General features: G+C 38.7%; 1 protein-coding gene across 1 annotated transcript; it reads left to right on the plus strand.

Moving 5' to 3' along the window:
* Window positions 1-3,480: 3,480 nt before the first annotated feature.
* Window positions 3,481-27,474, plus strand: ANXA2 (annexin A2; the record flags this gene model as incomplete). Its single annotated transcript, XM_009581799.1, has 11 exons — window positions 3,481-3,538; window positions 7,671-7,770; window positions 15,781-15,875; window positions 19,061-19,174; window positions 22,174-22,264; window positions 23,625-23,704; window positions 24,040-24,099; window positions 24,741-24,834; window positions 25,581-25,676; window positions 26,617-26,675; window positions 27,352-27,474. Coding segments are annotated over exons 1-11 (960 nt in total), but the record flags the coding sequence as incomplete, so codon positions are not given.
* Between the last annotated feature and the right edge of the window lie 519 nt (window positions 27,475-27,993).

A 27,993-nucleotide genomic window follows, 5' to 3' on the forward strand; every position in this document is an offset into this window, starting at 1 on the left:
CGGCTGCTGGCGCCGCTGCAGATGCAGCCGCTGGCGTGGGCAGAAGAGAAGCCCTGGCACAGGGAGCGTTCTGGGTAGCCAGTGCTTACCCGAAGTTTGCCTTTGCTCTCGCCCGCGGCGTGCCAGGGAGCCCTGTGCGGTTCCTTCCTCGCCGAGCCAGCCTTGGGCACGGCTCTCCCACCCTGCCCCGGCCATGACCAGAATTGCTGAGATCTTGCTGCTGCCTTCTGGATTGTGAGTCAGCTTGGACACCACTTCCTCCTCCTCGACTGAGGAGGGGAGATAGGGCAAAGGAATGTTGCTATGTGTTCTAACTGGAAGAAAAGTGAAATGATTTCAGGATAGTCATGCAGAAGTAAATTGTATTCTTATGCGTGGCAGCTTTAATTCTGTTTAATGTTAGTTGTTCTTATGTTCTTATTCAAACGCTGTATCTGCATAGAGGTGTGCGGACCCTAACATATAGGTCAAGAGTGAAAGAATCTTTTGGAACCACTGCGCCCTTGAGTGATCCATCCCTATGTGTGACTTCTGTTGGTGGAGTTAGTTGTGATAAGCAGCCCTAGTGAGTATAGTTTCCATTAGATAACGTATGGAATGGTTTGCCTTGATTAAAAACAAAAAAAAAAAAAAGAAGAGGTTTCCTGTAAAGCCTCAGAAGTGAGAATAACTTGAATTCGAAGAAATAAAAGTCCTTTTGTAGTATCTTCCTGGAATGAAACATCTCCTGGGTTATTAGCAATGTCTGTGGAAGAGAACGGTTAAAGTATGTTTGTGGTAGCATGGTTTAATGGGTTTTGAAATCTTTTTCTTTAAAGCTAATTTTTTGTCCAAGTAGTGGCTTTTAATGAACTGCTAAACCTTATGGGGGATTTGGGGAGATACAGCCTGGTTCATTTGTACTTGTGGTTAGCACTGTATGTAAATGAATGATTTTGAGACCTTACTTCATTTACAGCAGATATTGTGGATCTTCCATGCTCTTCCTCCTTTCCTCTGTTGCCAGGACTTGCCCTAGTTTTTGGAGACCTGGCACAAATGTGCTCCGAGTGAAAGAGTTTCCATTCTCTCATTCTGGGGATGCCGTTTCCTTGGCTCAGATGTCTGGGAACACCCTTTGCTCAATCTCTGTCTACAAGAGTATAAGTGCTTCTTAAAATGCTAACTCTGCTTATTGAGCAATGTAGTTGTTTGTGCATACCTGCCACTTTTTTCCATGGATCACATGGGTTTTTTCTGCTGTAATGTATGTGAGCTGCCCCTGGGAATCGAGATATGGGCTGCTTTTAAACACACACTCTTCTGTCACCAAACAGTTACGGGGATAAGGTACTGAATATAGACTAGACCCAATATCATAACAGATTTGCAAACCAGTAATTACTGTGGGGGTCGAGGTCAAAACAGATGCTATCTCTTTTAGTAGAATAACATCATGATTCAGGATTACGTAATGTGGATTTAGGAGGAAAACCAGTTGTAGAAACTTGCCTTAAGGTATTGAAGTATTAGTTTACAGCTGGAAGGTAGAAGTTGGTTCTTTTCCAGTGTAAGGAAGAACAAGTTAGTGCAAGTGTTTTCTATTTACATGTTCAAACCCACCCAGAACTTGTCAAAACTACATCAGATAAAATCAATCCATCAGAGAACAGTGAGAGTCTGTTCTCAAATATGAGTGCCTTGCAAAGCAGGGTGTGACAAGAGATGCGTTTGTTCTCTGAGTAAAGATCTTTCTCTGCAAAGATTCTTGCAAAACTCCAGGTTTTTTTCTTTTGCCAGCTTGCTGTTGATGGGCGGTCGGTTGCTATAGCATTGTTGTGTGCTGATGATATGAACCTCCCAGTTCCAGCTCTACGTGAGGGTGTGTTAGTTTTTTTCCTGGACTCTGTTCAAGTTTTTTGTTCCAACAAGCCTGATTCAATGTGGTTTTTAATTGATTTAGAAACAGGAGTCTTGCAAAAAGCTGTTCAGTGATTGTTTTGTGAAAGATCATACTGCAGTTGCTTGTCTTCAGCTTTCACGGGTGTTTATAAGTTCGTTGTGACAAGCAAGACTAAAGGACTTCAGTTGGTCATCTTTGGTATTGGTGGTAATACTGTCAGAGTACAAAGGTCTCGTTGTTAGGCACTTTATTTTACTAAGAGTAAACATTAAGAATTTTATAACTCAGTAATATATCATCTCCCTCTAACCGGCATGGTTAATAGTGCCATTAGCAGGTAGCAGCTTATTACAACTTCTGCAGCCTATCTTTAAAGGATTGAGTTGGATTTTTGCTCTGAAAAAAATTTTTTCTCAAATAAGTTGATGCATGACTGTGGTTTTCATTCTCTGTCTTATTTTTCCTCCCCTGGGATCTTAATTTTTCCTTGAAGTAAAGTTGCTTTTGTTACTTATACCTGGGTTGCTGCAGAAGATGAAAGGTTTTCTTTCTGTATTCTAAGTGAGGAAAGGTGCGATTACAGCAGTTAACTACAACAGCCACGTAATAGTGTTTCTGCATTTTATTTTCATAACACTTGCTATATCTGCTAAAAGTAAGGATTTCTCTGCTTTTCTCTTGATGTACAGGAGGTTTACAGGAGTTAAAACAAAAAATAAACACTTGTTCTAGAGTTATAACCAGATCTCCATTATTAAGAAACCATTTCAAACTTCGTGCTGGTTCTCTGAGCTCTTCGTTTCAGATTGATCATTGAGTGGAGAGGAGTTTGGTTTGTCTGGGAAATTTGCCTGGGCGGCTAGTACTGCTTGCCTGAGGAAGCGCCCATACCATCAGAAGAGTGATCGATGGAGGATAAAAAAAGAATCTGAAAACCAGTTGAAGGGACGTACTCAGCACTGGCTGCGCAATAGCTGGGAGTTGGCTCGGAGGGCATGGTGTCTGGGAGCTGGATTGGGGGAACTGGTGATAGCGTGGAAGTGAAGGGAATGGCACCCAGCGAGGCTGAAAGTAGTGCAATTTGTGGCCTGTGTCCAGGATTAAAGATTGAACATCATTATGGTTTTATAAAATGTCTGCATTGATATAAATAGTTTCAATGTATTCCATAGTACTTGAGGAATTGAGTGTCTGATTTAAATGCTACTACTTGTTGCTGCTTTTTGGCTTTGAGCTGGACCAGGTTATAATGTTTCTGCACAATTTTCCTGGTACTGAGTTGTAGGCTTAGTTGATTCTGTTTCTAAGGTAGAGATTCTCCAGTTCCTAAGTTTAAGTACTTAAAATGCAGAAGAAATGTTTTTTTAAGAAGGAAAGAAATTTTTATTGTACAATAGAATGAAGACCTCTCTCTGTTGCATTATTAATGGTGGTGTGGCTTGGAAACTCTTAAATCTGCTTTCTTGCTTGGTATTAGCAGATTCATTGGACTATGTCACTTTCAGTGCTGCAGTGTTTCAGGACTATATAACACACTGATGTAACTGTAAATATATTCAAATCTACTTATGTGGGTTTTTTTTCCTCTTCCTCCAGCATTCTTTCAAGATGTCTACTGTCCATGAAATTTTAAGCAAGCTCAGCCTTGAAGGAGATGTAAGTAGTATTATCTAAACAAGAAAAGTTTGTTTTACTTAAATGCCTCATTTTGTTTCTTTTACAGGACTCTCTACCAGCAATTGTACTGAGCTGTACAGTTTACAAGATTCCACACATCTCTTCTACTTACATTGACTAAAAACCTAGTCAGCAGTGATCAGTGTTCAACCACAAAGCAGCTGTAAACCATAGGATAATTCTATGAGGTGACTAGATTTAATGACAGTGCTTCTAACTGGCCAGCAGCATAAGCAGTATTCATGTGCTGGGCCATATGAAAGGCATCACAGGACAAACTGAATGGCTAGTTTGCATCTGTGGTCCCCCTTTCTTCCAAAGGAACAAGTGAGTTAAGGATGATAAGAGAAAATGGAAATGTGTTCGGTTTTGCTGATACCTTCAGAGTTTTCTTTTGTTTTTCTTTTTTTTCAATTAAAAATGGACAACATTACTTAATGGGAATTAAAATCTTGGGGATCTTATTCCTGTAATGGTTGTCACCAAAACCAAACTAGCTCTTGAAAACACTTATTTTCTCAAACTTCTTTTCTCATTTTTCTGTTTTGAAAAGCGTAAAGAATCTTGGTTTTGATTGTGTATTTTCTACCACACCTGCACTTGCTTGATAGTTTTATTGAAATATACCAGAAAGCCACACACTCTTTGTTTGATTTCTTACGTTGCAACATTAGATGGTAGGGTTACCAGTGTAGTGTCAGGATCTCATGCCATTAATTTGTGGTTCTGTGATTGTCACTGAAGAGGAAGTGAATCCTATCCATGTATTATTTCATCATGTTGCTTATAAACTTGCTATACTTCTAAATTTTATAGCCGGTAACTCCAGATCTGAGCTCGGTACAAGCAAACTTTTTGCCTATTTTTGTTAGTTGTTGCAAAATAAATCATACCATATGATCTTTGTGAAAGAGCTGTTGCAAAGAACTGGCTAGTGCGCTGTAAGTAACAATGCTGATTTTGTACAGCAAAAGCAGTGAACTCTTTAGATTTCTTGGCCGTGTTTGTTTCAACAGAGAATTACTCTTGGAATAATATTTGAGCAATCTATTCTCAAGGGCAGAAATGTTTCTTCCATGATGCTTGTGAGTAGTTGCAAAAGTCAAATTTGAATACTGTTCCATGCCAGTATTTTTCATAATAATCCTGCCGTAGACTGTTAGAAATACCAGGCAGCTGGTTTGTTCTGTAGATCCTAAGTTGGAAGCCAGAATTATTGAGTAGCTAGTTTGCATAAAGGATTTGTCCAGTTCCCCTAAGCAATGATTCAGCAAGTTAACTGATGTTAAACACAGTACTTCAGCCACCCATTTTTCGCAAAAAAAAGTTTTTAACCTTGAGGGTATAGAATGGCCACAGCTGAACCCCAGTCCTGTCTTGTGCAGTAAGGAATTTGTGCATTCTGCATCAGTAGTACAGCGATTGATTTGTTTCAAGACGAAGAAACTGGCCTGCTTGCTTCATCCTGGTATTATTTTCTCCTTCCTTTAAGAAAAGGAGGGAGTTGAGCTGAAGTTAATGTATGCTTGCAGTTTCTGCATCTATCCTCAAGAGAGTATAGAAAGATTCTGTAACAAAGATCTTGCTGTTATGCTTCATCATATGCTCCATCTTTGCACTGAGAATTGGAAGCCTGTATTTCAGTCAAGACTTTATGGGTTACTTGCCGGATGATGTCAAGTTACTCAGTTTTCAAACAAGACTAGTGATTTTTTTTTTGAGGACAGGGAATACTGAGATGTAGATATCTTGAAAGGGTCCTGTTTTTTTTAGAAGAAATTAAGCCTCTTCGGCTTTCATCTTAGTGATATATACTTCTCCCTCATGTTCTGTTTTTCCCAATAGGATTGAATTCATCAAGCTCGGAGGAAGTAAACCAGTTGGAGGACCTCTGAAGCACGCTAGATATGTGGGGAGGGAAAAAAAAAATAATCTTTCTGTGCTTTAGTCTGGCCCAGACTGCTTGTGCAGTTACATACTAGCTGGACTTTTACTGCCACATCCTGGAAAATTTTCTGTTGAACTACTAAATGGAAAGTCAGTTGGAAAAACTCTATTGTCTGAAAACATACAGTACCAGTACTGTGGTACAGTAGTGTGCCAGAGTAATTTGAGACCATACAGTCTGGAATTTAAATGGCTGTTTTTCAGAGGCAGAATAATCACCCTGATAAGACCTGTGTCTACTCCACTGAAGTACTCAAGACAGTCACCTGAGAGAGTAAAGCATAATCTTTGTGGATGCTGAATTTGAAGACGGTCAATTTACTGGTAGAGTAGCCAGCAGAAGGTTTCTGTCTTTCCTGGGTACATGGTGCTTCCTGGGTCTTTTGAGCAGTGTCAGGGGATCTGAATCCAATTTGTTGCATGCATTGGGTGGGAGGACAGAGGAAAAGATGGCTCCCAAATTGCAAATATGCTATTTATTTTCTATGTATGATATTACCTTACAGTAAAATGCTCTATCCAAATGACTTAGATAATACTTAGAGCGGGGTGGAAGGAGAAGTACCCAACTTTGCTAAGCTCACCAGGTGACTTGCTTCAGATTATCCAGCAGTGCTGGTTGATTAGATAGAAGTGCCACATGATTGTGTATACTAATGGGCTTTGGTTTAGGAATCTTTCAGGCGCACAGATTTCTCTGAGGCTGCATTGCACATCTCCATTTACTGTTTCTGTTAGCAATTTGATCTGCTAACAGGAAAGGCTGTGTTTGTGGTGTGGCTGTGGGCCAAACTGGGGCCACTTTGCTCGATTGAGTTGATGGGAAGAGACAAAAGAAAGAATGGTTCAGTTTATCGGTGCTTTTTTGACTTCCCATTTCCACAGCGTAACACAGACTGTCTCAAGAAGACACAGTGGTTGCTGCCAGAGGAATCTGTTCAGGACAGTGTGACGATAGAGTCAAATGTAGTCAAAAACAATGGAATTTTTTAGTTAAAATTTGTCCTCCTTTTAACAATTTGCATGTAAAAAGATCCTCCGATATTAAGATAGTTTAGTCCTGTTTATGAACCCAGCATTCTGTTGGAGTAAGGGACTGAAACAAAAGTTTCCAAGGATGTTTACCAAGAAAGCTTAGTCATTCATTCACTTAGGAAGCAGCTATGGCAATTTCAGGTGTTAGTCACTACACCTTTCTGCCAGAGGTTTAGGTCTCTAAATTGAACTCAGCAGAGTAGGATTTGTGAATATTTCTCAGCTATTTATACGAAAATCTGTGGTTTAGTTTAACCTGCCCATGGGAGGTGATACAAGCTAAACTGTTAGCTTACACTGAAGCAGCTGAGAAGAGTTGAATCTCTATTCTGGTGACTTCCTATTTGAAGCTATAATCTTCAGGATATTACAGGTGATAAAATCTAGTGACTTCTAAAATGTTACAACTGTTTACTAAGTAAACTTGCCTGCAAGTCCTCTTATTCTTAGCAGAGGTAATTTGAAATGTCACTTGGTTTTGTTAGCCTCGTGCTGCTTAAATCAAGTATCTGCAGGCATAGAGTTTCAAAAGGAGATTGTGAGTAACTTGTGCTTTCTAGAATGATAGGCTTAAAAAGATTTTTTTGGGGGTTACCTTTAAAGTCTATGAGATAGGGCACAAAACTTGTTCTGACTTACTCATTGTTAATCTTCCATCTCCCTCTACTTTTTTTTTAATTGTAGCCTGCAATCGAAAGTAAAGTATTGGCTTCAAATCTACAATACTTCAGACTTTCATGGCAGATATTTAAACCTTCTTTGAATTAGCTTTCTGCAGTCCATTTTCTTCAGATCTAGCCAGAATACTCCAGATTTTGGAAGATTGAGGTTTAGCGAGTAAACTTGGAATGTGTTAGGTTTTTGCTGCAATAATACATAATATCTATTTGTATGTATTCTTTGTTATAATAAGCATGGCTGTAAGTGGATTTCTGGACAATACACATCAGGAGAACAGAGTTCAGTGTCTCTTAGCAGAATTCCATTTTCACAGATACCCGATGGTAGTCCTTGTATTTAAAAATTTGGCAAAATACCGGTTAACCAAGAGGCACGTGTTTTATTAACTGCAGCAAGGACAGGATTACGTGATTTAACTCTGAGGTGGTTTCTCTTCTTTTTCTTCTAGCATTCTCTCCCACCAAGTGCATATGCCACAGTTAAGGCCTACTCAAATTTTGATGCTGACCGGGATGCTGCAGCCCTGGAAACAGCCATCAAGACCAAAGGTGAGGAACGTGGGCTGTGGCTTTGATTCTACTTGTAAGATAGAATGCTAGTGTGCAAAAAAAAAAAAAAAAAAGGTACTGTGTCTCAAGACCAACGTTTTCATATCCTTACTCTAGGATACCTATTTTAGGAAGTGTTGGATTTCTCAGACCTCACTGATGAAATCTTGACCAAGTTGAACTCTGTAAATGCATGCTTTGAATATGCTTTTGAAGTTTGTGGCCAAGAGTCATTGAGGTTGTCACTGAAAATGTCCACTTTTTTCTCTTGACTCATTAGTACTTCAAATTCTACTACTTTTCTGCCACTGAGAATGAAGTGTCAACTTCTGTGACAGTTATTTGGGACCAAGCTCTGAATCATGGATTTCTACTGGGTTATTGGATTGGACATTTCTCCTTCCTTTCAGCTCTCCAGACAGCTGAATAGGGATGGTTTGAACATTTTTCTCCTGGGTTTTGAACTAAATGCTCATGTATCTTGTATTAATTTGGTGTCAGAGAAGGTCCTAGAAACAATAGAATCTGATTTCTGAAATGGCGTTGCAGTATTTCAAGGGCAATGTGAGAGTCCTCTGCTTCTCTGAGCCAGGCTCTCAGGTAGGCTTCCATCTCCTTATATGAGTGCCAGGATCCACCACTTCCACTGACTGGTAGGAGACCATGATGGAGCAGGGGAGAGATGCAGCTGCATGGAAAAGCCTGGTATACTGAAACGATCAGGAGTACAGGGAGTATGAACTACAACTCCAGAGTAATACCTTGGTGGTACTCCCAGGGCAGTGATCCTCTGTCTTGTCCTGCTCTGTAACAGAGAAAGGGTGTGCCACACTTTCCAGACTTTCTCCAGGCCAGAGAAGCAACAGCTGGGTGTAGCTGGAACTGCCAAGTCTTTTGCCTACATGTCAGGAAAGGGAGACATTTAAAAGCCAAACAGTTTCTCAACAGAACGAAATGCAGAGTCTTCCATCAGTGCCCACAAAGCACATGTTTGACTTGCTATAAAATGTAAAATATTGCCCCTCCCTAACAAGCATGAGGCTTCCTTTCACAAGGTTTCTTAATTTAACTGGAGAAATCCCTTTTCTGCTCATTAAAGTAGGTTCAGTTCTGATTTTGAATCATTTTATAGTTTGTTTTTATTTTAAAAAAACCTCTTGCAAGACAGGAGTCAATGTCATCATGTTTGGCAGAAGATGCTTTGTGTGTATGTAGAGTTTTGTCTAGACTTAATAATTTTTTACAGCTCTGATTGTAGGGCAAACCTAAACATGTCAAATACACCATCAGACTTTCAGGATAGGTACAAATTTACACATTTTTAACACTCAAGCTGTTAATTAATGCAAAAGGAAATTGCAATATCCTAGGCAGTAGAAAAGCTTTTCCAGTCAGGAAAGTCAAGCTTATGTCATTTTTTCACTTTCTTCCAGCAAAGATAAGGAGTTTGCTGAGTTTGGTTTTAAGATACATGGAAACATTGTATGAGAGATGATTCCCAACCCTTTGAATAAATAATAGGGAAACTTATTCATGGACATGCATGTTTGTAGGATTAAGCTTATCGCTGCTTATTAGCTTGTTATCCAGGAGCTTTTTTGGGAGGGTGGCTTTAAAGGAGAGAATCTCTTTATGGATTTAATACTGAATCTTCCACCATGAAGACTGTCTCAAAGGAAGTATTCCTGCGGGAAATAAAGAAAAAGTGTGTTGGGACCCTTCTGCCAAGTACTGTTTCCTTGCACCTCAAATGCTTGGTTATAGGATATTTTCGTCTGCTAATTCAGAAAACTTGCTAAAATGTGAACTCTCTAAAATATATATACTTTTTTTTCCAAATGAAAATTCTGAATCATCGAAACAAGAATTGGTTTTCTACAAACAGTGATGTAAACAGCTACACAGGGAAATTCTTCTGCAAGAAAACGTTTTAAAATATTTCTGGGAAATATCTTCATAGGTTTTGAGCTAAAAAGAGAACACTCATAATGAACAAACAGTACCTACCCACAACAGCTACCTTTTTCCTAGGAAGTATCACTGACTCTCTAGCAATTAGTTTGCATTGTATGCGGAAGGTAGAAATAAGCAATGTTAAGTTATCACAGAATTGTAAGGAGTAATATGACTTGTTCATCTTGTTTTGAAACAGTGAGAGAGCTATAACAGGTTGTAAATATATACGCAAGCTCTTTTTGTAGTTGGGGTGGTCAGTTTCAAAAAAACATGGATGTAAGAACCAAGCATTTTGGGGGCTTTACTCTGTAACAGGATAAAGGACTCCTGGTACCTGAAACCCATGCCTTTTCTTTGTTTCGAAAATCTAGGTCTTTACATGCTATAATGCGCCTGTATTTCACAATCATCAAAGTAGTCTTTCAAATTTTATCCTTTGTAGCAGTGCTATGGAGATTATATCCCGTGGAGTCTTATGTCTGGGAAAAATCATTTGGGTATACCTTCTGCATTTTTGTATGAACAATGTGCAAGTACAGTATTTGCGGTCAGGGCGGGCCAGTTTTGAAAAGTTACCGTCTAATTAATTATCCAGCTGTTTCCCAGTAATGCAAACTCTCTGAATCAGTCTCATGAATCTCCGTTTTGGTGATTGTATGTAAAATGGGTGAAACTTATTTTACTGGCTAAACAACAGCTGTATATTTGTTTTAGGGCAAAGATCTGGGGTAGAGTGTCTGACTGTTCTGCTCTACATAACATCTAAATATTCCAGCATTTATTCACACTCTTCAGATTAATTCCTCAGAGATTAGCCATCTATTTATCTAGTGTGGGAACTGTGGGAAATATTGTGATGTGTTTATTGGGGCTTAGATCTATCTGCAGAAACTATACTGCACAAATATATTGCCCAGCCCTTTGCTGGGCTTTGAGTGGAGTTGAATTAAATGCAGGGGTTTTATATATATCCAACAGCCTAGAACGGGAGATGTGCAAAAATGGCTCTAGATGATATAAAACCAGTTTGTAGTTAGCAATAGTTCAACCTAGAGTTTGTGTAATGCAAATAACTTGTTACAGTTCTGGCTTGTTCCCTTTGTAATAAATATCATTGCTATGCCAGTTTCATTTTTATGCTGTGTAGTTTTTCTGTAGCAAGTTCATCTAGTGCCTTAGCGTGCCCTTTGTAAATGTTGGCTTTTTGCTGTATAGGACAAGAGGCTGTTTAATTTCTGTAGAATGCTCCACTGTGCCCTGTGTATAGATTAGCTCAAGTATATGAGCCTAAATAGAAGAAACTAACTAACTAGGAGAGTATTAGTGGAGCATATGTTACGTTTCCTTTTAATTCTTTGTAGGAAAACAGACTGCTAAAGTATCTCTTTTCTGTTTCAGAGTTATTCCCTAGCATTGTGACACTGTGTGTCTCAAATACTTTGTTAAATAATTTTATTGTCAGACTAAGTTCTGAATAGCTAATTACTTGCAACCTAAACCACAACCTTTTATTGAGGTCTCATGGTATACTTTTTTATTCCATGACTGGCAGAATTCAAATACAGGTTTGTTGTAGGAAAGTGCCTAGAACATACATCTGTGATAAATTCATTATATCCAGAAATTGGTAAAACAACGATGAAGTGTAAACTGTAACAGGGATCTTCTGTAAGATTGAATTCACTGTTTATATAGTGTATCCAACATGCCCGTATCTTTTAACAGAGTTTTTAATGTTACGATGTAAAAGTTTAGAGGAAATCTGCTGGCATGCTGGTGGGAGAGGATAGTGCCTGAAATCCACCAAACTGCATCAGTCACATGTTCAGAATATTAATAGTATCAGTAAAGAAATATCTCATTGCAACACGGTTTGGGTTTGGTTAAATCTTGCTAAGCAAAATAGCAGAGCTGAAATTATGGTCTTATTTTATCTAAATTTTTGCCTTTAATTCCAGTGGGATCAGGAGAACTGCAGATCATGAGCTCAGTCAAATAGTCCTAGGACGGTGTTGGTACCAGATACACAATAGTTTGAGGTCTCACAAGGGCTAATCACGTACATCTCCCACTAATAATTTGAGGCCAGCTGCAATCCCTTTTCATTCATTCATGTAGATTGATCTCTGTAGAACCTGGGTGCTGTTAGGACAGAAATAGCTTCTGGTGTTCTGTCCGTGCTGTCTTTGAAAATGAAATTTAAGAGAACAGACTTCCAGTAAATGAGCTGAGTGAATGTATCCAGCTCATACAAAATGAAAGTATGTTAGCTCTGTTCTCACCTTGTCCTAGAAAGTTAAGAGAATGTCCATATCATCCATTTTGTTCAGAACAATGCTGGTGCTGTTGTTTTGGCCCATGGAAATTCAAGTACAGTGTCTTTTAAACCAAAAAAATTAAAAACTCTAACTGATCATTTTGGTTATGTTAATTTCCTCTTTTTTTGCTGAATGAGCCATAACACTGCGATCGTACCAATGCAACAGATTTGCCTCCTTTAGAAGAACAGTTGTAATTAATCAGAGGTGTTCGGTTTTTTTTTTTTTTTTAGATCTACTTCCCCCCCCCATCAAATACATTTCCATCTGCAAGGAATTTCCTTGTTTTAAAAAAAATTGTGAGCCACAATGTCTAATTTTCAGTTGCCCATTGATAGAAATGCACTGATAAAATCTGCCCAGCCAGAATAAATTTGGAAATAAACTTTTGTTTCATTACTTTGAAACTTCCAGAGATTTTAGTGAACAGCAAAGAAAAATGTTTGAGCTGCTCTCCTGCTCCACCCCACCTCAGCAGATGTGAGTCAGCATCCTGTCCATGCAGCATGATTCCCAAGTGTGAAGTACAAGCACTTATTTTCCGTTAAATGCCAGAGCAATGAGTTAACTTCATATTTCCATCCACAAAGCATACAAATAAGAAGCCTGGGTGCAGTCATTTGTGGGCTTCTAATCTATCACAACTGTGATAAAACTTGAAAATGTCATTTGCCATTTTTGAATGCCAAGAATGGTTTAAATTTAGAATTTATTAAAAAGCTTAAGACATTGGCTTATGCTGTGGCCCTGCAACAGCTGAAAGGCCCAATGTCTGTGTGTCTGTTTGTGTGTGGCCATTTCTGGACTGGGAGAATTTGTCGTCTTCTGTAAAATGGGAACACTTTAAAATGTGCAGGAGTAGATTATGGCTGAAATGTGCAGTCAGCATGTTTTCAAACCAAAATTTGTAACTCAGACATGTGATGCTTTCCAGGGCCTTTTGACTTTTGCAGGCCAAGCTTGTGTGAATAAGAGCACTGATGTAGGTCTGCCTCAGCATGAGCTGAGGACGTGAGGCTATCAAGTACAATATTTCATCATGAAAAATGTGGTGAAGAGGGAGAAAGGAATTTTGGATTTGACTCATTGTTTTAGATTCTGTAGCTAGGGGCTAAAAGGTCTTTTGCAATATTCACGCTTTATATGATTAATTTTATAATATCTGTTGCAGTCCTTTGTTTCAAGTTGCTGTAAGGTAGCTTAGGGTAGTAAAGAAAATGTAGATGGATTCTGGCAGGGATGTGAGTCCTGCTGGTAGCTTCTGATCTAGTCCTTACTTTCTGTTTTTTATCAAAAAATCATCATTTACACTGATCTGTATGCAAATGTGAAAGAAGCTATTCACAATACTGGTAGTAAATGGAGAGACCTGAGTCGAAACTCTGGGCTTGTTCTGACCTCTAGTTTAGAGCCACCTATTTGCTTCAAAACCTGGCATGCAACTCACCAGAAAAAATAACTAGTTATACATTATCTTTCTGTTGCAGAAGAATATGCACTGTATTAGACGTGCAGTATTTAGAAATAGTTTTGCCTCTTCTAAGCTTCATCCAGTCAGTCTGGAAATAGTCCAAAACAAATGGTTGCACAGCATAGCTATGTGTATCAAATAGCTTGATATTTGAGCATAACAATGAGAGCTGTTCTAGCTGTCTCCTCTGTCCATCCACTTATAAGCTGTGCTAACTCTTCTGTTTGGAAGACTTTACTTCCAGCTGTGCTGTTATTCACCACCTGTGTTTGAATGGCATGTCCAGACAGCTTTGGTTAACCAATAATGAACATTAAATAAAAACGGACATTTTACCTAGGGGCTGAATTCAGCGATACAGACGTAAATGTGCATAGGAGAATTGGGGAAGGGGACTCAAATTCTTTCACTTGTATCTTTTTGCAAGGCATTCTAAGAAAAAGAGTATAGTTGTCCTACAAAAAGTTAGTTGTGTTTGCTATTTTAAACAGAGTAAGAAAATTAAATTCAAAATGAGATTTTACTTGAGCAAGCTAGTATGTCCTCACCCAGGCCTTTGGAAATTTCAACCACCTACCTTTTGATTAAGTGCACCTGGGATGACTTTTTCAGTTCTGTTCAGATACATTCAGTCAAAGTGTGTCACACTGTTTTTGTTACTTGTTACTCCAACTCTTTTTTTCCCCTGGCTGCTTTGTATCTGTTGCTAACAATTCTTTCGTTTTACCTTGTGGCAGGGGGGCTTGCATTTCTAAACATTTTCCTTTGAGTAATGGAGACTGGGTTCTTGCAAGGGCAGTTTCTATAAGCTCTCAGAGTAAGAGAAAGTATTTAATATGACTTTAATGCTTAGTTAAAGGAATATAAATACAGCTTGTTTGGCTTTTTTCTGTTGATGTGAATAAACAAAGGGCAGCTGTCCTTGCAGAGAGCGCTTTGAGAGGCATGGATGTTTGCAGGGTGTGGTAACTGTATGTCCATTGGGTTAGAGCCCTATCACAGGATACAGAGGTAAGTCAGATGGTCCAGGTTCATCTCAAGAAGCTCAAGAGCCTCCAGTCCAACCAGGCTCCGGGATATCTTTTGAGTTGCCAAGACCAAGCTGCAGATGAGAATTGTGATCAGAGGAAGAACTGTGCCAGTCCAAAGAATGCAAGTTCAGGAGAATCCAGTTTGAAAACAGCAAGTGAAGCCGGGAAACGAGAGGGAATCTGAAGCGCAAGTTAGTAGCAGTAGGCAGGAGCAAGTGGAAAAGTCACAAGACTGCATTGGAAATAACATAAGAGTACCAAGTAGCTGTATCTAGGAAATAATATCTGGAAATCCTGCTTCCTGTACAGCATAAAAGTTTTTCTCTATATGCATTGACCTGCATTGATGACCCCTACAGGATCTAAAGCTGCAGTGTGCATTATGTTCTATTGACGGCCAGAGTATCTAACCCTAGATGGCTTTTAACTTACAATAGATCTTAATGATCTCCTTGCATTCAGCCTGCAGTTGCATTTAAGTGCATGGATTTGGAAAACTTGACTTAAAACAAAACTTTTACTGATATGTAGTTCACTTAAAAGATAGGTTCGGAGTTTTAGCGTCCAAGTCCTCTAGGCATGCTAGTTAAAACTCAGCATGGATCTTTGAGTGATGACTTCAAAAAAAGTAGCACATACGTAGTTCTTCCAGTGTCAAAAAACCCTTCTGTCTCCTGAGCCTCTGAGCTGCTGAGCGAATGAAATATACTGTTCTATTTTCCCATTTTTATGTTTGGAGTGATAGTTAAGTGACTATAGGTTAAATAGAAAATACAACTGCTTTATTAGGAAGCCTTAATTGAAAACACTCTGCTGAAATGACAGGGCAGGCTTTAGTAAGTACAAGTTCATGTCAGTTTTAAAGCCTGTGTTCTTGAGCAACGTTTTGCAGACTACTGAGTGACTGAACACAAGTACGCAGACACACAAGTGAAGCAGAAAACAGAAGTAGCAAAGCTGGTCGCAAACTAGACTTTGTTGAGGTGTATACGTGCCTGTGTATACAAAGATCTGCATCACATCAAAAATCTGGGCTGTAATTGGTTGCCAGTTAATTAATTAATTAATTGGTTGCCTTGGTTGTCCAAGGCCAGACATGACGTGTACTAATAAGAGCTGTTGAGCTCTGCTCCAGATAGCACATACGCTATGTTTTGAGTGTCGGAGAACATATTAATACAAAGAGAACAGTAACAAGAAAGCTTCTTTAACTCTTTGTCTTATATCTTTGTAGGTGTGGATGAAGTCACCATCATCAACATCCTGACAAACCGCAGCAATGAACAGAGGCAGGATATTGCTTTTGCCTATCAGAGGAGAACCAAAAAGGTAGCAAAATGTGAAGAAATACCAAGTATTGAATATTTTTCTTGAGGACAGTTAGATTTTTCAGGGCTTGCATGTTTCACAGTAAACTGGGTGTAAACTGGAGATAAGTATTATTTGGTTTATCTTTTTGCTGAATTAAAGATGCATCTACTTTGTCCATGCTGTCACAGTTAAGGACTGGTGGGACTTCCAAATTTGTTGAGTATGCACAACCGGGTCTGGAGTCTGCTGGAGACGGTGGTTTCCTAGCAGCTCCAGAAATCACGATGGGCGATATCAGCTAGCCAGCCACAGGATTCCCTGATGAAATATGAAATAAACAATAGTGAAAAGCCATTGATGTGAAATGCCTCAGTTTGAAGGAACAGATGAAAGGGAGATGCTTAAGGGGATTGATTTGATTTTTTGTTTGGTTGGTTGGTTCGTTTTTTTTTGTTAAGACAGCTCAGCATAAGGAAGGTATTCTGTTTCTGTTCACAGAGCTAGCTTAAATGAGAAAAGACTGCAGTCAGTTGTGCTACAAACACTGCAGGTGTGGAACAAAGTGATATGAGTTGAACTATCACTAGATATTATCCTGTCAGAAATATCTTAGGTACTGATCTATTGATGGAGAGAAATCTGTAAAATGTGTGCAGAATTCTGCATAAGGAGTCTTGCTATCTGGAAGGCAAGAGCCGTTCTCTTGACTTCTGAAGTTTTGAGAATCTTACTATAATGGAAGTTTTATGCCCATGAAAAAGAGGAAACTTTTATAGTTAGGATTATGATGAATGTATCTCTTTCAGGTTTGCCAGACCCCAAATGGTAGTCCTCCAATAGGAGCCCAGAATGTTCATCTGAAACCAAATGTAAATCTAGAGTTAAATTTCAGAAATTCACCAACTTTTATGCATGGCTGATATAGGCACATGCAGAAGCACACACAACTTGGACGCGTGCATGTGTGCACACATCTGCACCCTGGCGGTCACGCCCTGTGGGCACTGGGAGAATCATGCATATAAGCGGACCCTAGTAGTGAAATGCGTCACTTAAAGCTTTGTTAAATGTTTTGCATGACCACAGAAATGCACAACTGCAACTTTTTTATCTGTTTCTCTCTCACCTTTTTTCCTTGCTGCGACCAAAGAGCAAACTGAATTTATCAAGTTTAACAAGTGCCAAAGAATAAAACAATCTGTAGAAAGAATGGAAATTTGCAGTAGAAACTACTCCGTGAAGTAAACAAGTGAATGGCAAGAGTGAAGGAAGTGGGATATGAAAAGGCATGTAGGTATATCTTCTAGGGACAGTATCTCATGATTTTCTTTGGCAACGGGTTGTGCAGATTTCTTTGGCAATGTGTTGTGTTGTACTAGGCTGCTCGTTTTGTGCATTGCAGGATTTCTCAATAGATCATTATAATTTTTAAAAGTCTCAAATCTACCTCTATTTTCATTCCTTTGAATTGAGCTGTGTCTAATGGAAACTCTGGGTAATCTTGAGGAATGGTGTTTGATCTACACAGTCTTTCCCCATCACTAGCGTTAATGGAGCTACCAGTGAATACTGGGGTTTCTGCATGTGTGTCTTCATATAAGTCTGGTCAGTCCTAACTGTCGCCAATAATCTCTAACTTTGAAATGAACTGCTAATAGCCAGGTGCTCATTTGGAACACTTAGTAAAGCCTTTTCTCTTTGCTATTTATAAATTAATGGTATCTGTCAGTTATCTGCTTCTCACTTCTCTCTTAGAGCACTCCTAGCCATGGCAAAGAATGGCGGAGTGGAGACCCTGCTTTCCTGGCAGGGGGAGAAGACCTTCTTTCTCCAGAAGCCTGCTAATATGAGGGCAGGTGCTTCGAGGTGTTTTGTGGCAGTTATTTTGGTAAATCCTACTGCAGTGATTTGTATTTCCTTCAGCCTTCACACCAAAGTGCAAAGATGGCAAAAACTTCACTCAGCTAATTGGAATTCATGGCATTTTCCTGAAATTTATTGTAGAGATGCGGTATCTTTGCTGTTTCAGCTGATGTCTGAAGAACCTCTTTTCACAAAAATAAATTATGGAACATTGTATCCAAAATTGAGTTACTGTACTAAAATGTTTCTTAGACTAAAGCAACTAGATGCCCCAAACCCCATTCGCTATCTTGGTCAATCCATGCAGTAAGTGCGTACAGTATTAGCATATATTAGTGCCCTGGATTAAGTGGGTGAGTCTGGAAACGAACTAAGTGCCTTGGCTCTTTATCTCTCTGGTACAAACTTCTCTGCAATTTTGCTGAGGTCACTTTCTCTACCCCCTTTTCCCTGCCCCTCAAGCTCACAAATTGTTAGTGTAGAAACCAGCAATTGAAATGCAGCAATTCTCTTCTGAATGCTAGACTTAACTTCAGCTTAGGGAATACATTGATCTGTGTGAACCCCAGACTTGGTCCCAGAGATTTCAACTTTGTAACTACACTACAATGAAGCTGATAATTAGCATTATTCAAGTTGCATCTGAAACCCACAAAAGAGGATATGCCTCTGACTTTATTTGCTACAGATTTGCATGCATTCTGTGAAGTGAACATACCTGACGCTTTCTTTCTCTAGGATTGACTGACAGTTAACAATAGAGACTTTGGCTACACTCTTCTGATAGTTTCCTTGAAGACAGGGATAATTTTTCTGTGCTCAGGGATGAATTTTTTCTCTTCAGCTAGCTTTTTGGGAACTGGGCCTGTACAGTGGAATAACTGTGCAGTCAATTTTCCAATGTCTCAGCTAGTAAAGGGCTGGGATAGTAGGAAAAACACAAATTACACAGTGCTACTGGGAAAACTATGGGAGTATGATGGAGAAGCACGGACTGCAGGGAATCAAACTCAGATCCATCTGTGCCTGTTAGCTCCGACAAAGTGTCAGTGCTTCAAGACTGGAGAGGAGCTGTTCAGATGTGTCTGCACCATGCTTCCCAGCACTTTGTCAGCCACCAGTGGATTTCTTCTTATTTTCAAAGGACGAGAAAGAATTCCTTTGCCCGAATTTCCTTCTTAGACTTTCACAAAAGAAGAGCTCTTTATGTTCTGTTTCCTTGTCAGTTGTGTGAGAAACAGTGTTGCAAGCTTGGAGACTTAAAGCACTACAGGCTAAATTCTCTGGAGATCAGAAGTGAGCTTTAATTTTTTTCTTCCATCATCCCTTCTTTTTTACAGGAACTTTCTGCAGCGCTCAAGTCTGCTCTATCAGGTCATTTGGAGGCAGTGATCTTGGGCTTGCTGAAGACACCAGCACAGTATGATGCCTCTGAATTGAAAGCTGCCATGAAGGTAAATGAGCTTTGAAATTTAAGTATGTTAGTCTGATGTCGCTGTCTCAAGAATGAGTAGGGACTTCATATATCCAAGGCCACAGTTTTCAAACATGTCCACTGATTATTATATTTTTTAGTACTACAGTTTAAGTATCCAGCTCCAAGGCATCCAAAATGAGAGAAATTCTGGAACCATGTGGTTTTTAAACTGTTAATTAAATCCTCTCTTTAAGGAAAAAAATAATTTTCATCAGGTCAGGAATAACTGATAGGCTGCTCTGGCTGGTTGCTGCTTTGCTGACTGCTCTTAAAAAGAAATATACAGGTTCATAGCACAAAAAACTGTTAAGAGAGCAGCTGTTAGCTGGAGCCATTAAATCCTCTGCTAGCATTTATAGGATTAAACAGTAGTTTCCAGTTACTGGGTCATATCACTGATCTTGAAAGAACATCCTGTACCAGACCTGCCTCTGTATAGAACACGAGGAGGAGGAGGATGGGGTATCAAAAGCAGTCTTTGGAGAAACAGCGCAGCAGTGAGTCACTGTGTTCAGTCCCCTACAATCACAGGCAAGTGTGGAATAGATTGCTAGTTTAGAGATATCCGTTCTGCAGGCTACTGAAACAAGACTTTGAGAGGTGCTCATGCCAGTGCATTCACCTTTATACGCAAAGTAAAGTTTGGGAATTTATATTTATAATCATCACTTAAATTCTGAATGTTCTTGATCAGGTTAATTTTTTAAAAATAATTAAAACCCAAGTATTAAAATATGTCTGTTGAAATCAGAACAAGACAAAAAACCAATTAATTAATTTCTCCAGACTATGAAAAAGGAGTTAAAAAACAAATAAGCAAACAAAACCACCCCCTCCACCACCCCCCAAAAAAAAACCCTCAAACCCCCAAACCCAAAAAACCAACCCAGTATGGAGATGGTAACTCTTTAATTATGGGCCAAATCCCTTCTTTGAGTAATCAGATGCTGCCCTCTTCTGGTGTAAGTAGAGGCTATCCATAATTTACTGTGAATCAGATTGGTTTGGTTTGGGGGTTTTTTGTTGTTTTTTTTTTTTTTTTAATGTCTTATATCTGATATGTTACATTTAGGATGACCACATAGCATTTATGCTGTATTTACAGCCCAAAGACCAAGCTATTACCTCAGAGTAGCCACAAATGTAGAATATTCTATTCTCTCCATACGTCAGCTATTCCCAACTCCCAAGCCCCTAGTCTAATGTTCTGAATTTGCCTGAGCTTAAGTTTGACTTGGTACCTAGAGCATAATAAGCTATGACATGGGAATCAAAGTTGGGTAAAGCAAAGTCATCATTGAGGAGTTAATTATTTTTCTGGTACACATTCTTATGAAATACTTAAAAAATATTTAGAAAATCTTAAATTTTGTTAGCCTTCATTTCTTTCCCAGATACCTGTTAGAACCACTCTGTGGAAAGCTTTTCTAATTCTCTTAGCTGTGAGCCATTTTTATAAAATTGCTTGGGTTTAGTCCTCTCTCTCTTTTTTCTTTCAATAGAGACACTTTTTCCAAGAGGGTAGTTTTCCACGTAATTACCTCCATTTTCCACATATGAAAGGCTGCAGTATGAGAAGTTTTCCTAAGATGTTACCCAGCAGACTCCTCTTGGAGTCCTGTGGAAACCATACCCATTTTTGCCACGTACAAAATGACATTCTGTTACAGATGGGCTTAACAAACAGCATCCTAACAGGAGGCATAAGAGTGTTTTTTCTGTCTGCTGGTGATGCTGGAAGATGAGGGTAATGAGATTAGCGTGAACACTGTTCATTGGTAGGAAAGAAACAACAGAATGAAAAAATCACCAGTGGAGTCTATTTTTTAAAAAGCTTCTTATCGAATTATTGAGGTATCTGGCTGCCAGATGGCTTTACCAACTAGTAACCCAGACATCCTTAGTGGTCACTGGAGAGAGAAGCATCTTCAGCTCATCCAAGTTAGTCTTCTGTTCTGAGCCTGTCCTTCAGAGTTTCCCGTCTTTCTCCAGGAGCAAGAATATTGCAGTGTTGTTAGCAATTTTTAAATTTTTTTTTATTTGGCTGTTTATCTATATAAAGTAATTGAACAAGGTTTAGAGCACGTTGATCAAGCCACATTATTTTGGAGTATCTGAGTTACTATAAGGCTTAATTGATAACTGATACATTTTGATGTGGTTTGTAATTTTGTTATAGTGCTGATACCTATATTACTTTTTAAACAGTAGTAATGCAGCTTAGTTGAAAGTACTGATTCTTCATTGACCTTGATCACAAAAGTGGCTCTGAAATGTTATATAAGACCTCTCAATTAATTCAGCTTGTTAAAAAAAAAAAAAAATCTGAATATTTAGTTTATCATACTAAATACATTTTTATTTCTTAATATAGCTAATAGTAATATTGTTTCATCTGTATTTGTCCATTGTGAAGTACATGGAAAATATGGACAATTCAAGAGGGGCTATTTATTAGCTAGAAATTCAGAACATGCTTAAATCTTTGCTGGCTTGGAGACAAGGCCAAGGCTAATGATGGTGTCATCCTTGGCTTTGCATTTATAGTGGAGGAGTTGTATGGAGGCAAGTGGCGAAGAAAAGCAGGGAAGAACAAGTTGATTGTTGCCCATTTGCATGCTAAGAATTGGATTTTCTTCCTGTGCTCTCAATGGACAGAAAACAATCACACGTGGGCCATGATAAGTTGATCTCATCCACTTATGCTGGTGGGGAGGGCACTGGGTGTTACAGACACTCACAGCAAATGCAGATTGCCCAGAGATAATATCTACAGGATCTCAAAGCTATTGGAGTAGTATTTGGCAACTAAAAATGTTCCATCTGGGGTTTCTCAGGCGCAGTTAGCAAAAAATATCACTGAATGGTTGTGAAACTGTTAGAGTGGGAGAAAGGAGATGTCTGTAAAATATTTTTAAATCATTCAAGAATGCCTGTTCATTTCTAGCACCTAACTGAATCATACCTATGTTGCAGGGTCTGGGAACTGATGAAGACACACTCATTGAAATCATCTGCTCACGAACAAATCAGGAGCTTAGTGAAATTAACAGAGTCTACAGGGAAAGTAAGTTTGGTTTGAAAGTTTCAGTGTACTATGTTTTTACACTGAAGTTACTTGGATAAGTTCCCCTCAGTGAATGAATTTGATTATGAGAGTCACACAACATCTGCTTTGATTTTCTGGCACTTGGACATAAGATACTATTTCGTCCTGGTGTCCTAGATATTTGTGTGTGTTTATATAGTTTCGTCTTGTTGCTTGGTGGCAAACAAATTGGAGAACAATTACTACTCATATAAGTTGTGTCTAAATGAGTTTTTTGTAAGCTACATGCATTCTGTGCACAGTGACAATTAATGATGTTAGATTTATGGATTCTAGGATCAATTATGTAATAAATAGGTGAATCTAAATCTACTGAAGAATGCTTGTAAGCTTTTTTGGTAGACCTGCCAGAAAAGACATGAAATAAAACTTCATAAAAGCATATATTCTTTTTTTTCAGCTTTTCAAAAGCATGTTATCTGATTGAAGCTATAATTCTTAGTTGATTATAAGTAGATACGAGTGATCTAAGATCCATCCTCAAAAAATACTACTTTTCTTTTAATATTGCCTATATATTTTTATATTGGCCATTCTGTTTGGGTTTATTGCAATTCAATAGTGCAGCTGTCCAGTGCCTGTTTGTCTCCCTGAGCTTCAGAGTTGAGCTTCATCACAAATAGACTGAAATGTAGAAAACTGCTGTATGCTAATGCTTAATAGTTGTCAAACAATTCTGGTAAGGTGCTGGCTAAGTAAAAAAGGACAAGCAAAACCAATGTAGTCTTAATGGCCAGTATAGAAAAAAAAATTATGTATCAGCAAAGAGAATGTTGCTGCTGTAGATTAGGTTGCAGCTGAAAAGAAGAGAGAATGTGATTTTGTAGCAATATAGAGTATGACCACTTGGAAAGCAATGAAAATATTTAGACACCAGACCAGAAACACACACAGCATTCTTTTGATTTATCATAACAGCTTTTGTCTTTTGCATTAAACTTGTAATCGCAGTTGTCCAGTCATAAATCCACAAGTGGAGAAAGCCTAAATGCTATGTTTATCAAACAAGCAAACATTCATTGGTAGCTAAGAATGATCTAACAGGATATTGAGCTTAAAACAATATTCCCTTCCCTCTCAGGCTTTCGTGTTATCTTTCCATGACAGACTTTGATTGCATGGGAACTCTCATGACTAGCTGGTAGCAATGTTGGTTTTGTTGTATGCAAGCATGCATTTGTTTTCATTGTCTTCCACATTTGACTTAGATTGTAGCTGTTTGTTTATGTGCATAAACCACAGTAATTAGCAGCTGCTGTTCTTGTAAAAGAGTATTTGTAGGACACCATTTACTTGAAAAGAACTTCTTGTTTTCTAGTGTACAAGACAGAACTGGAAAAGGACATTATATCAGACACATCTGGTGACTTCCGCAAGCTAATGGTTGCCCTGGCCAAGGTAGGTCTGTTCATATTTTTCCACTTTTCGTAATGTGCCTGCCCTTTGGTAACTGACTGATGGCTGCCAGTAAAACTATTGGATTTCTGATTCGCTTTTAAATTGCCCTATATTTTCACTGTCTTTGGGGGGAAAAAAAATTAAAAATGTTGAAGGGCAAAGTATTTTGACAGAAATACAGCATTCATAGCAGCAGCTTCATAATGGGGATGGAGCATACTGTTCCTCATTTAGCAAATTTAGATTAAAAAAAATCAAAGAGAAAAGAATATGCATATAGCAAACTGCTTACTGTCTGTTAAACCTCTTCTAAATACTGCTATCTTTGTCTGAAGGGCAAAAGATGTGAAGATACCTCTGTGATTGATTATGAGCTGATTGACCAAGATGCTAGGGTAAGTGCTGGTAATGACCATTAAACGTCTTAAGTTGATCAAGCTTTTAGGGATATTGAAAGTACAAATACTACGGGAGTGAGAAGCATGTATGAAAGTAGGTGTGTATATTTCAGATTGTCTTGCACAGTCATGTTTGCATGCTATCAAGGTATCTGCCACTTGCAATCCTGATACCTTCCGTTATCAGTTTTCACAGTCTACTTACCCACTAGTACCGATACAGAAGCTCTCTGGTATTTCCCTTGGGCATATTGAGAAAGAAAGTCTTTAACAAAAAGAAACACATACATTGTGAAGGCTGGTTCAACCAAATAATTGTGTAAGATTGAGAGAAGTATCATTGAACTTAGTGGCTGCTAATGCTTGTTTATTACATCTGTATCTGTCAAGAGCAGTTCTGCTGAGGTAAACAGAGCTAAACACAGAGTAAAACCTATAGATAGAGGTAATTAGTCTTAGTTTCAGATTAGATCCATAGATCTTGTCCTGGTGGTCTGCCCAGCCATGTGTCCTTTTGTGTTTCTCGCACTGCGCAGTTCCAATAGTGCTTGTTTTCCAGTTAGGAAATTGTATACATTTGCGATGGCTTCTTGTGTAACTCCCGACTTTCCTGATTTTGCTTTTCATTCTAACCCCAGGAGCTCTATGATGCGGGTGTGAAGAGAAAGGGAACTGATGTCCCCAAGTGGATCAACATTATGACTGAAAGAAGTGTCCCCCACCTGCAGAAAGGTACCATTCAAGAGACAGATACATTTTTTTTTTTTCCTATAAGAGAAAATTATACGGAAGTGGTAACTATTTTGTCCCAGATATGATTGAAATGAGTGTGAAAAGCACTCATAAAACATAGGAGATCTCATAAATCTTAATCCATGTCGAAACTGTTAATTTTTTTCCAAAAATATAGTTATTTCTGTGGATGTCTTAATCTCATGTTTGAATGTGTGTAGAGCTCTTTTTTTACACAGGTGTAACAATACTCGATTACATGTCACGTACACTGAGAACAAAAATGTTACAAATCTAGAAAACACGGCTGCAGGAGACCTTGAGAAGTCCTTTAGCTTTTTCTTCTGTCCTAGGGTAGCTTAGCTATATCATGCGTTTAAGTCTGACAGTGAAGACTCTCAAAAGCAGCTCTCATATTGCTGGAAGAAGCACATGGGAAAGCCATTTGAAGACTTTTCTTTTCAGGGCCTAGATCACTGTTGTTTCAAAAAATACCAGTACCGGATTAAGATGGTATTTTACCAGCTTATGGAGGTGTTCAAGAAAAACAAAAAGGCCATAGCATGGGAACTTTACTATTAGCTGACAAACTTAGGCTGTACTTAAGATAAAGTTCTCAGAAGGACTTGGACAGGTATTTTTTAATCATGTGTCTCTGCATTGCTGTCTCTGTTTTTGATTTGAGTGGTTACTTTTACCAGTTCTTGGTCTGGCTTTGATTTCACTTGTTTTCTTTCTTGTGATAGTGTTTGACAGGTACAAGAGCTACAGCCCATATGATATGTTGGAGAGCATCAAGAAGGAGGTTAAGGGAGATTTGGAGAATGCCTTCCTTAATCTTGGTGAGTTACCCTGAAGTGAAGATAGGATCTTTTCAGTGCTCTTGCAGTGTATCATGATAAGGATAGGGCCCAGCTTCCTCTGTGTTGCTGGATGAGAAATAAACTGGACGTGCTGGCATTATTGGATCCATTAGTATATTTTAGGATATTACAGGTATTGAGAAGTAGCATATTTTTGCCCTCTGCAAAATATAAACCTTGCTTTCCAGATGAAAATAAAAATGCATGTGTTTTGTGATCTGTTGTTAGTTCCACTTTTGTTTGATAGAGGCTTAATGTTTGTTTCCCCAAACAAACAAAAAGGTTGGAACTATAGCTGAACACATTAAGTATTCAGTATAGATGTAGGCTGGAGAGAGAACAGTGTGTGTGTGAGAGAAGACGACGGGCAGTGGAGGATGCTAGAGGCTAATAAAAGAGCTGATTTGGCACTGAATTCTCTGAAATGGGGAGGCAGGGTGTAGGGCCGGTACTGTGGCATGAGATGAAGATGACAAGGATGCCGCCAAGTTTAAGAGGAAAATCCATTTCAGACTAAGGGTGAACTGAGAGCTCTATAATGCAAATGGAGAATAAACAGAGCTCATCCTTGAAAGGGATTAGCATACAATTACTGTTTTCAGAAAAGAGATTGCTTATAGAAGTGGAAGAATGAATTGCGGTGCGTGTGGAGGAGGGCTAGCATTCTCAAATGATACTAGCGATGGAGGGAAATACTTTCTGGATTGTAAGCATTTGTGGTTCAATCACAAGCTTAGCCAAACAACTTCTAAGTAACAACTCAGGTAAAAATAATTTGTCTAAGTCCCCCTTTGGAGAAACTTTTGCTGAAAACCTTATTTTGACTACTTACCATGTCTTTAAAAATGGTTCCAGGATTCTGTGTTCAGCTATTCCATGTATGGGCAGGATGTTTAACTACTCTTACTTCTCTCTTCAGTCCAGTGCATTCAGAACAAGCAGCTGTATTTTGCGGACAGACTGTATGATTCCATGAAGGTAGGGAAGACTATTCTTTCTTTCTACTCATTTTTTTCTTGCCATTGTTTCATCAAATTTTGACTCCTTAGGCACTTTTATTCACACACTTATGTGTGACTGGCGTGTGAATAAATTAACAATGACTTAGTGTTGTTCAAAAGCATTCTTTACAGTTATGAGCCTAGACCATCTATTCAGATGCATCTGATATAGGGAAATATAGGGAAGGGTCTCATAATAATGACCTGTATTAGATCAGTTGATTATAATTAGAAAAGTTAGACACATCTTTTGCAGGTAATCAAGAGCTGATAGCAGAAAAAGCTGTTTATTGAAGTGCCAAAATAAGACACTAAATTTGCCTCAAAACATTTTCTGAAGAAAAGGGATGACAGAGAAATGCCTGGTGACAGGCATTAGGCAGTACCAGGAAGACCTCCTGGTGAACCAGAACTGCTGCTTACAGTCTAAGTAGCTAGATTTGTGACTGGAAGTTGGTCAAACACTGCTGATCAGAAAGGTATGTTCATGCTCAAATTCCTGGATCATAGTAATGACCTTAGTTAGAAGATATAACTCATTTTATCTTCTATTGCTACTTCTCAGTTGCCTGTAGTTTGCTGTCTTACCATTAGGTACAGTGGCCTTTTACACATTTCAGCTATTACAGTTCTAAATGTGTATCTGCTTGTAGGGCAAGGGAACCCGTGACAAGGTTCTGATCAGGATTATGGTCTCCCGCTGCGAGGTTGACATGCTGAAAATCAAGAGTGAATTCAAGAGGAAATACGGGAAGTCTCTCTATTATTTCATCCAGGCAAGTTTTTCAGCTTTCTTTTTATATCAATTGTATATAAAGACCTTTGCAGTAGTCTTCATTGGATTAATCGTACCATTAGAATTCATGGGAGGTGTTTTAGAGGCTGCAGTGAGAATAATGCGTTATTATCCACACACTATTGAAGAACCCACCTTTAATTTTACAGTCTACAGCTGGTACAATTCCTGGCAGCCACTTGATGGTATATGTAGGCTTTGTGCAATCAGCTGATGTGTTATGAAGGAAAATTCTGTTCACCTGTGTCTATCCTCAGACCAAAAGAAAAACCGGAATTGTTCTGTGATTGAACGAAAATAGAGCTTCTAAATTGCTGCTCCTTTTCATTTCAGTGCCCAAGGAGTAGGCTTTTTAGCTAGAGTGATTTTTGTCCATTTCTGTGATTGGGCAGGTGCTAGGTTTTATTTAACTGGGGGCATAGGTAAAGAGCTTGTGCATCTGTTTAAAAACTAGTCTCCCACCCTCAAAACAGCATATCATAGAATCATAGAATAGTTT

This window comes from Fulmarus glacialis, unplaced genomic scaffold (assembly GCF_000690835.1).
Source record: "Fulmarus glacialis isolate BGI_N327 unplaced genomic scaffold, ASM69083v1 Scaffold48267, whole genome shotgun sequence".
In the NCBI taxonomy this organism is placed as follows: domain Eukaryota; kingdom Metazoa; phylum Chordata; class Aves; order Procellariiformes; family Procellariidae; genus Fulmarus; species Fulmarus glacialis.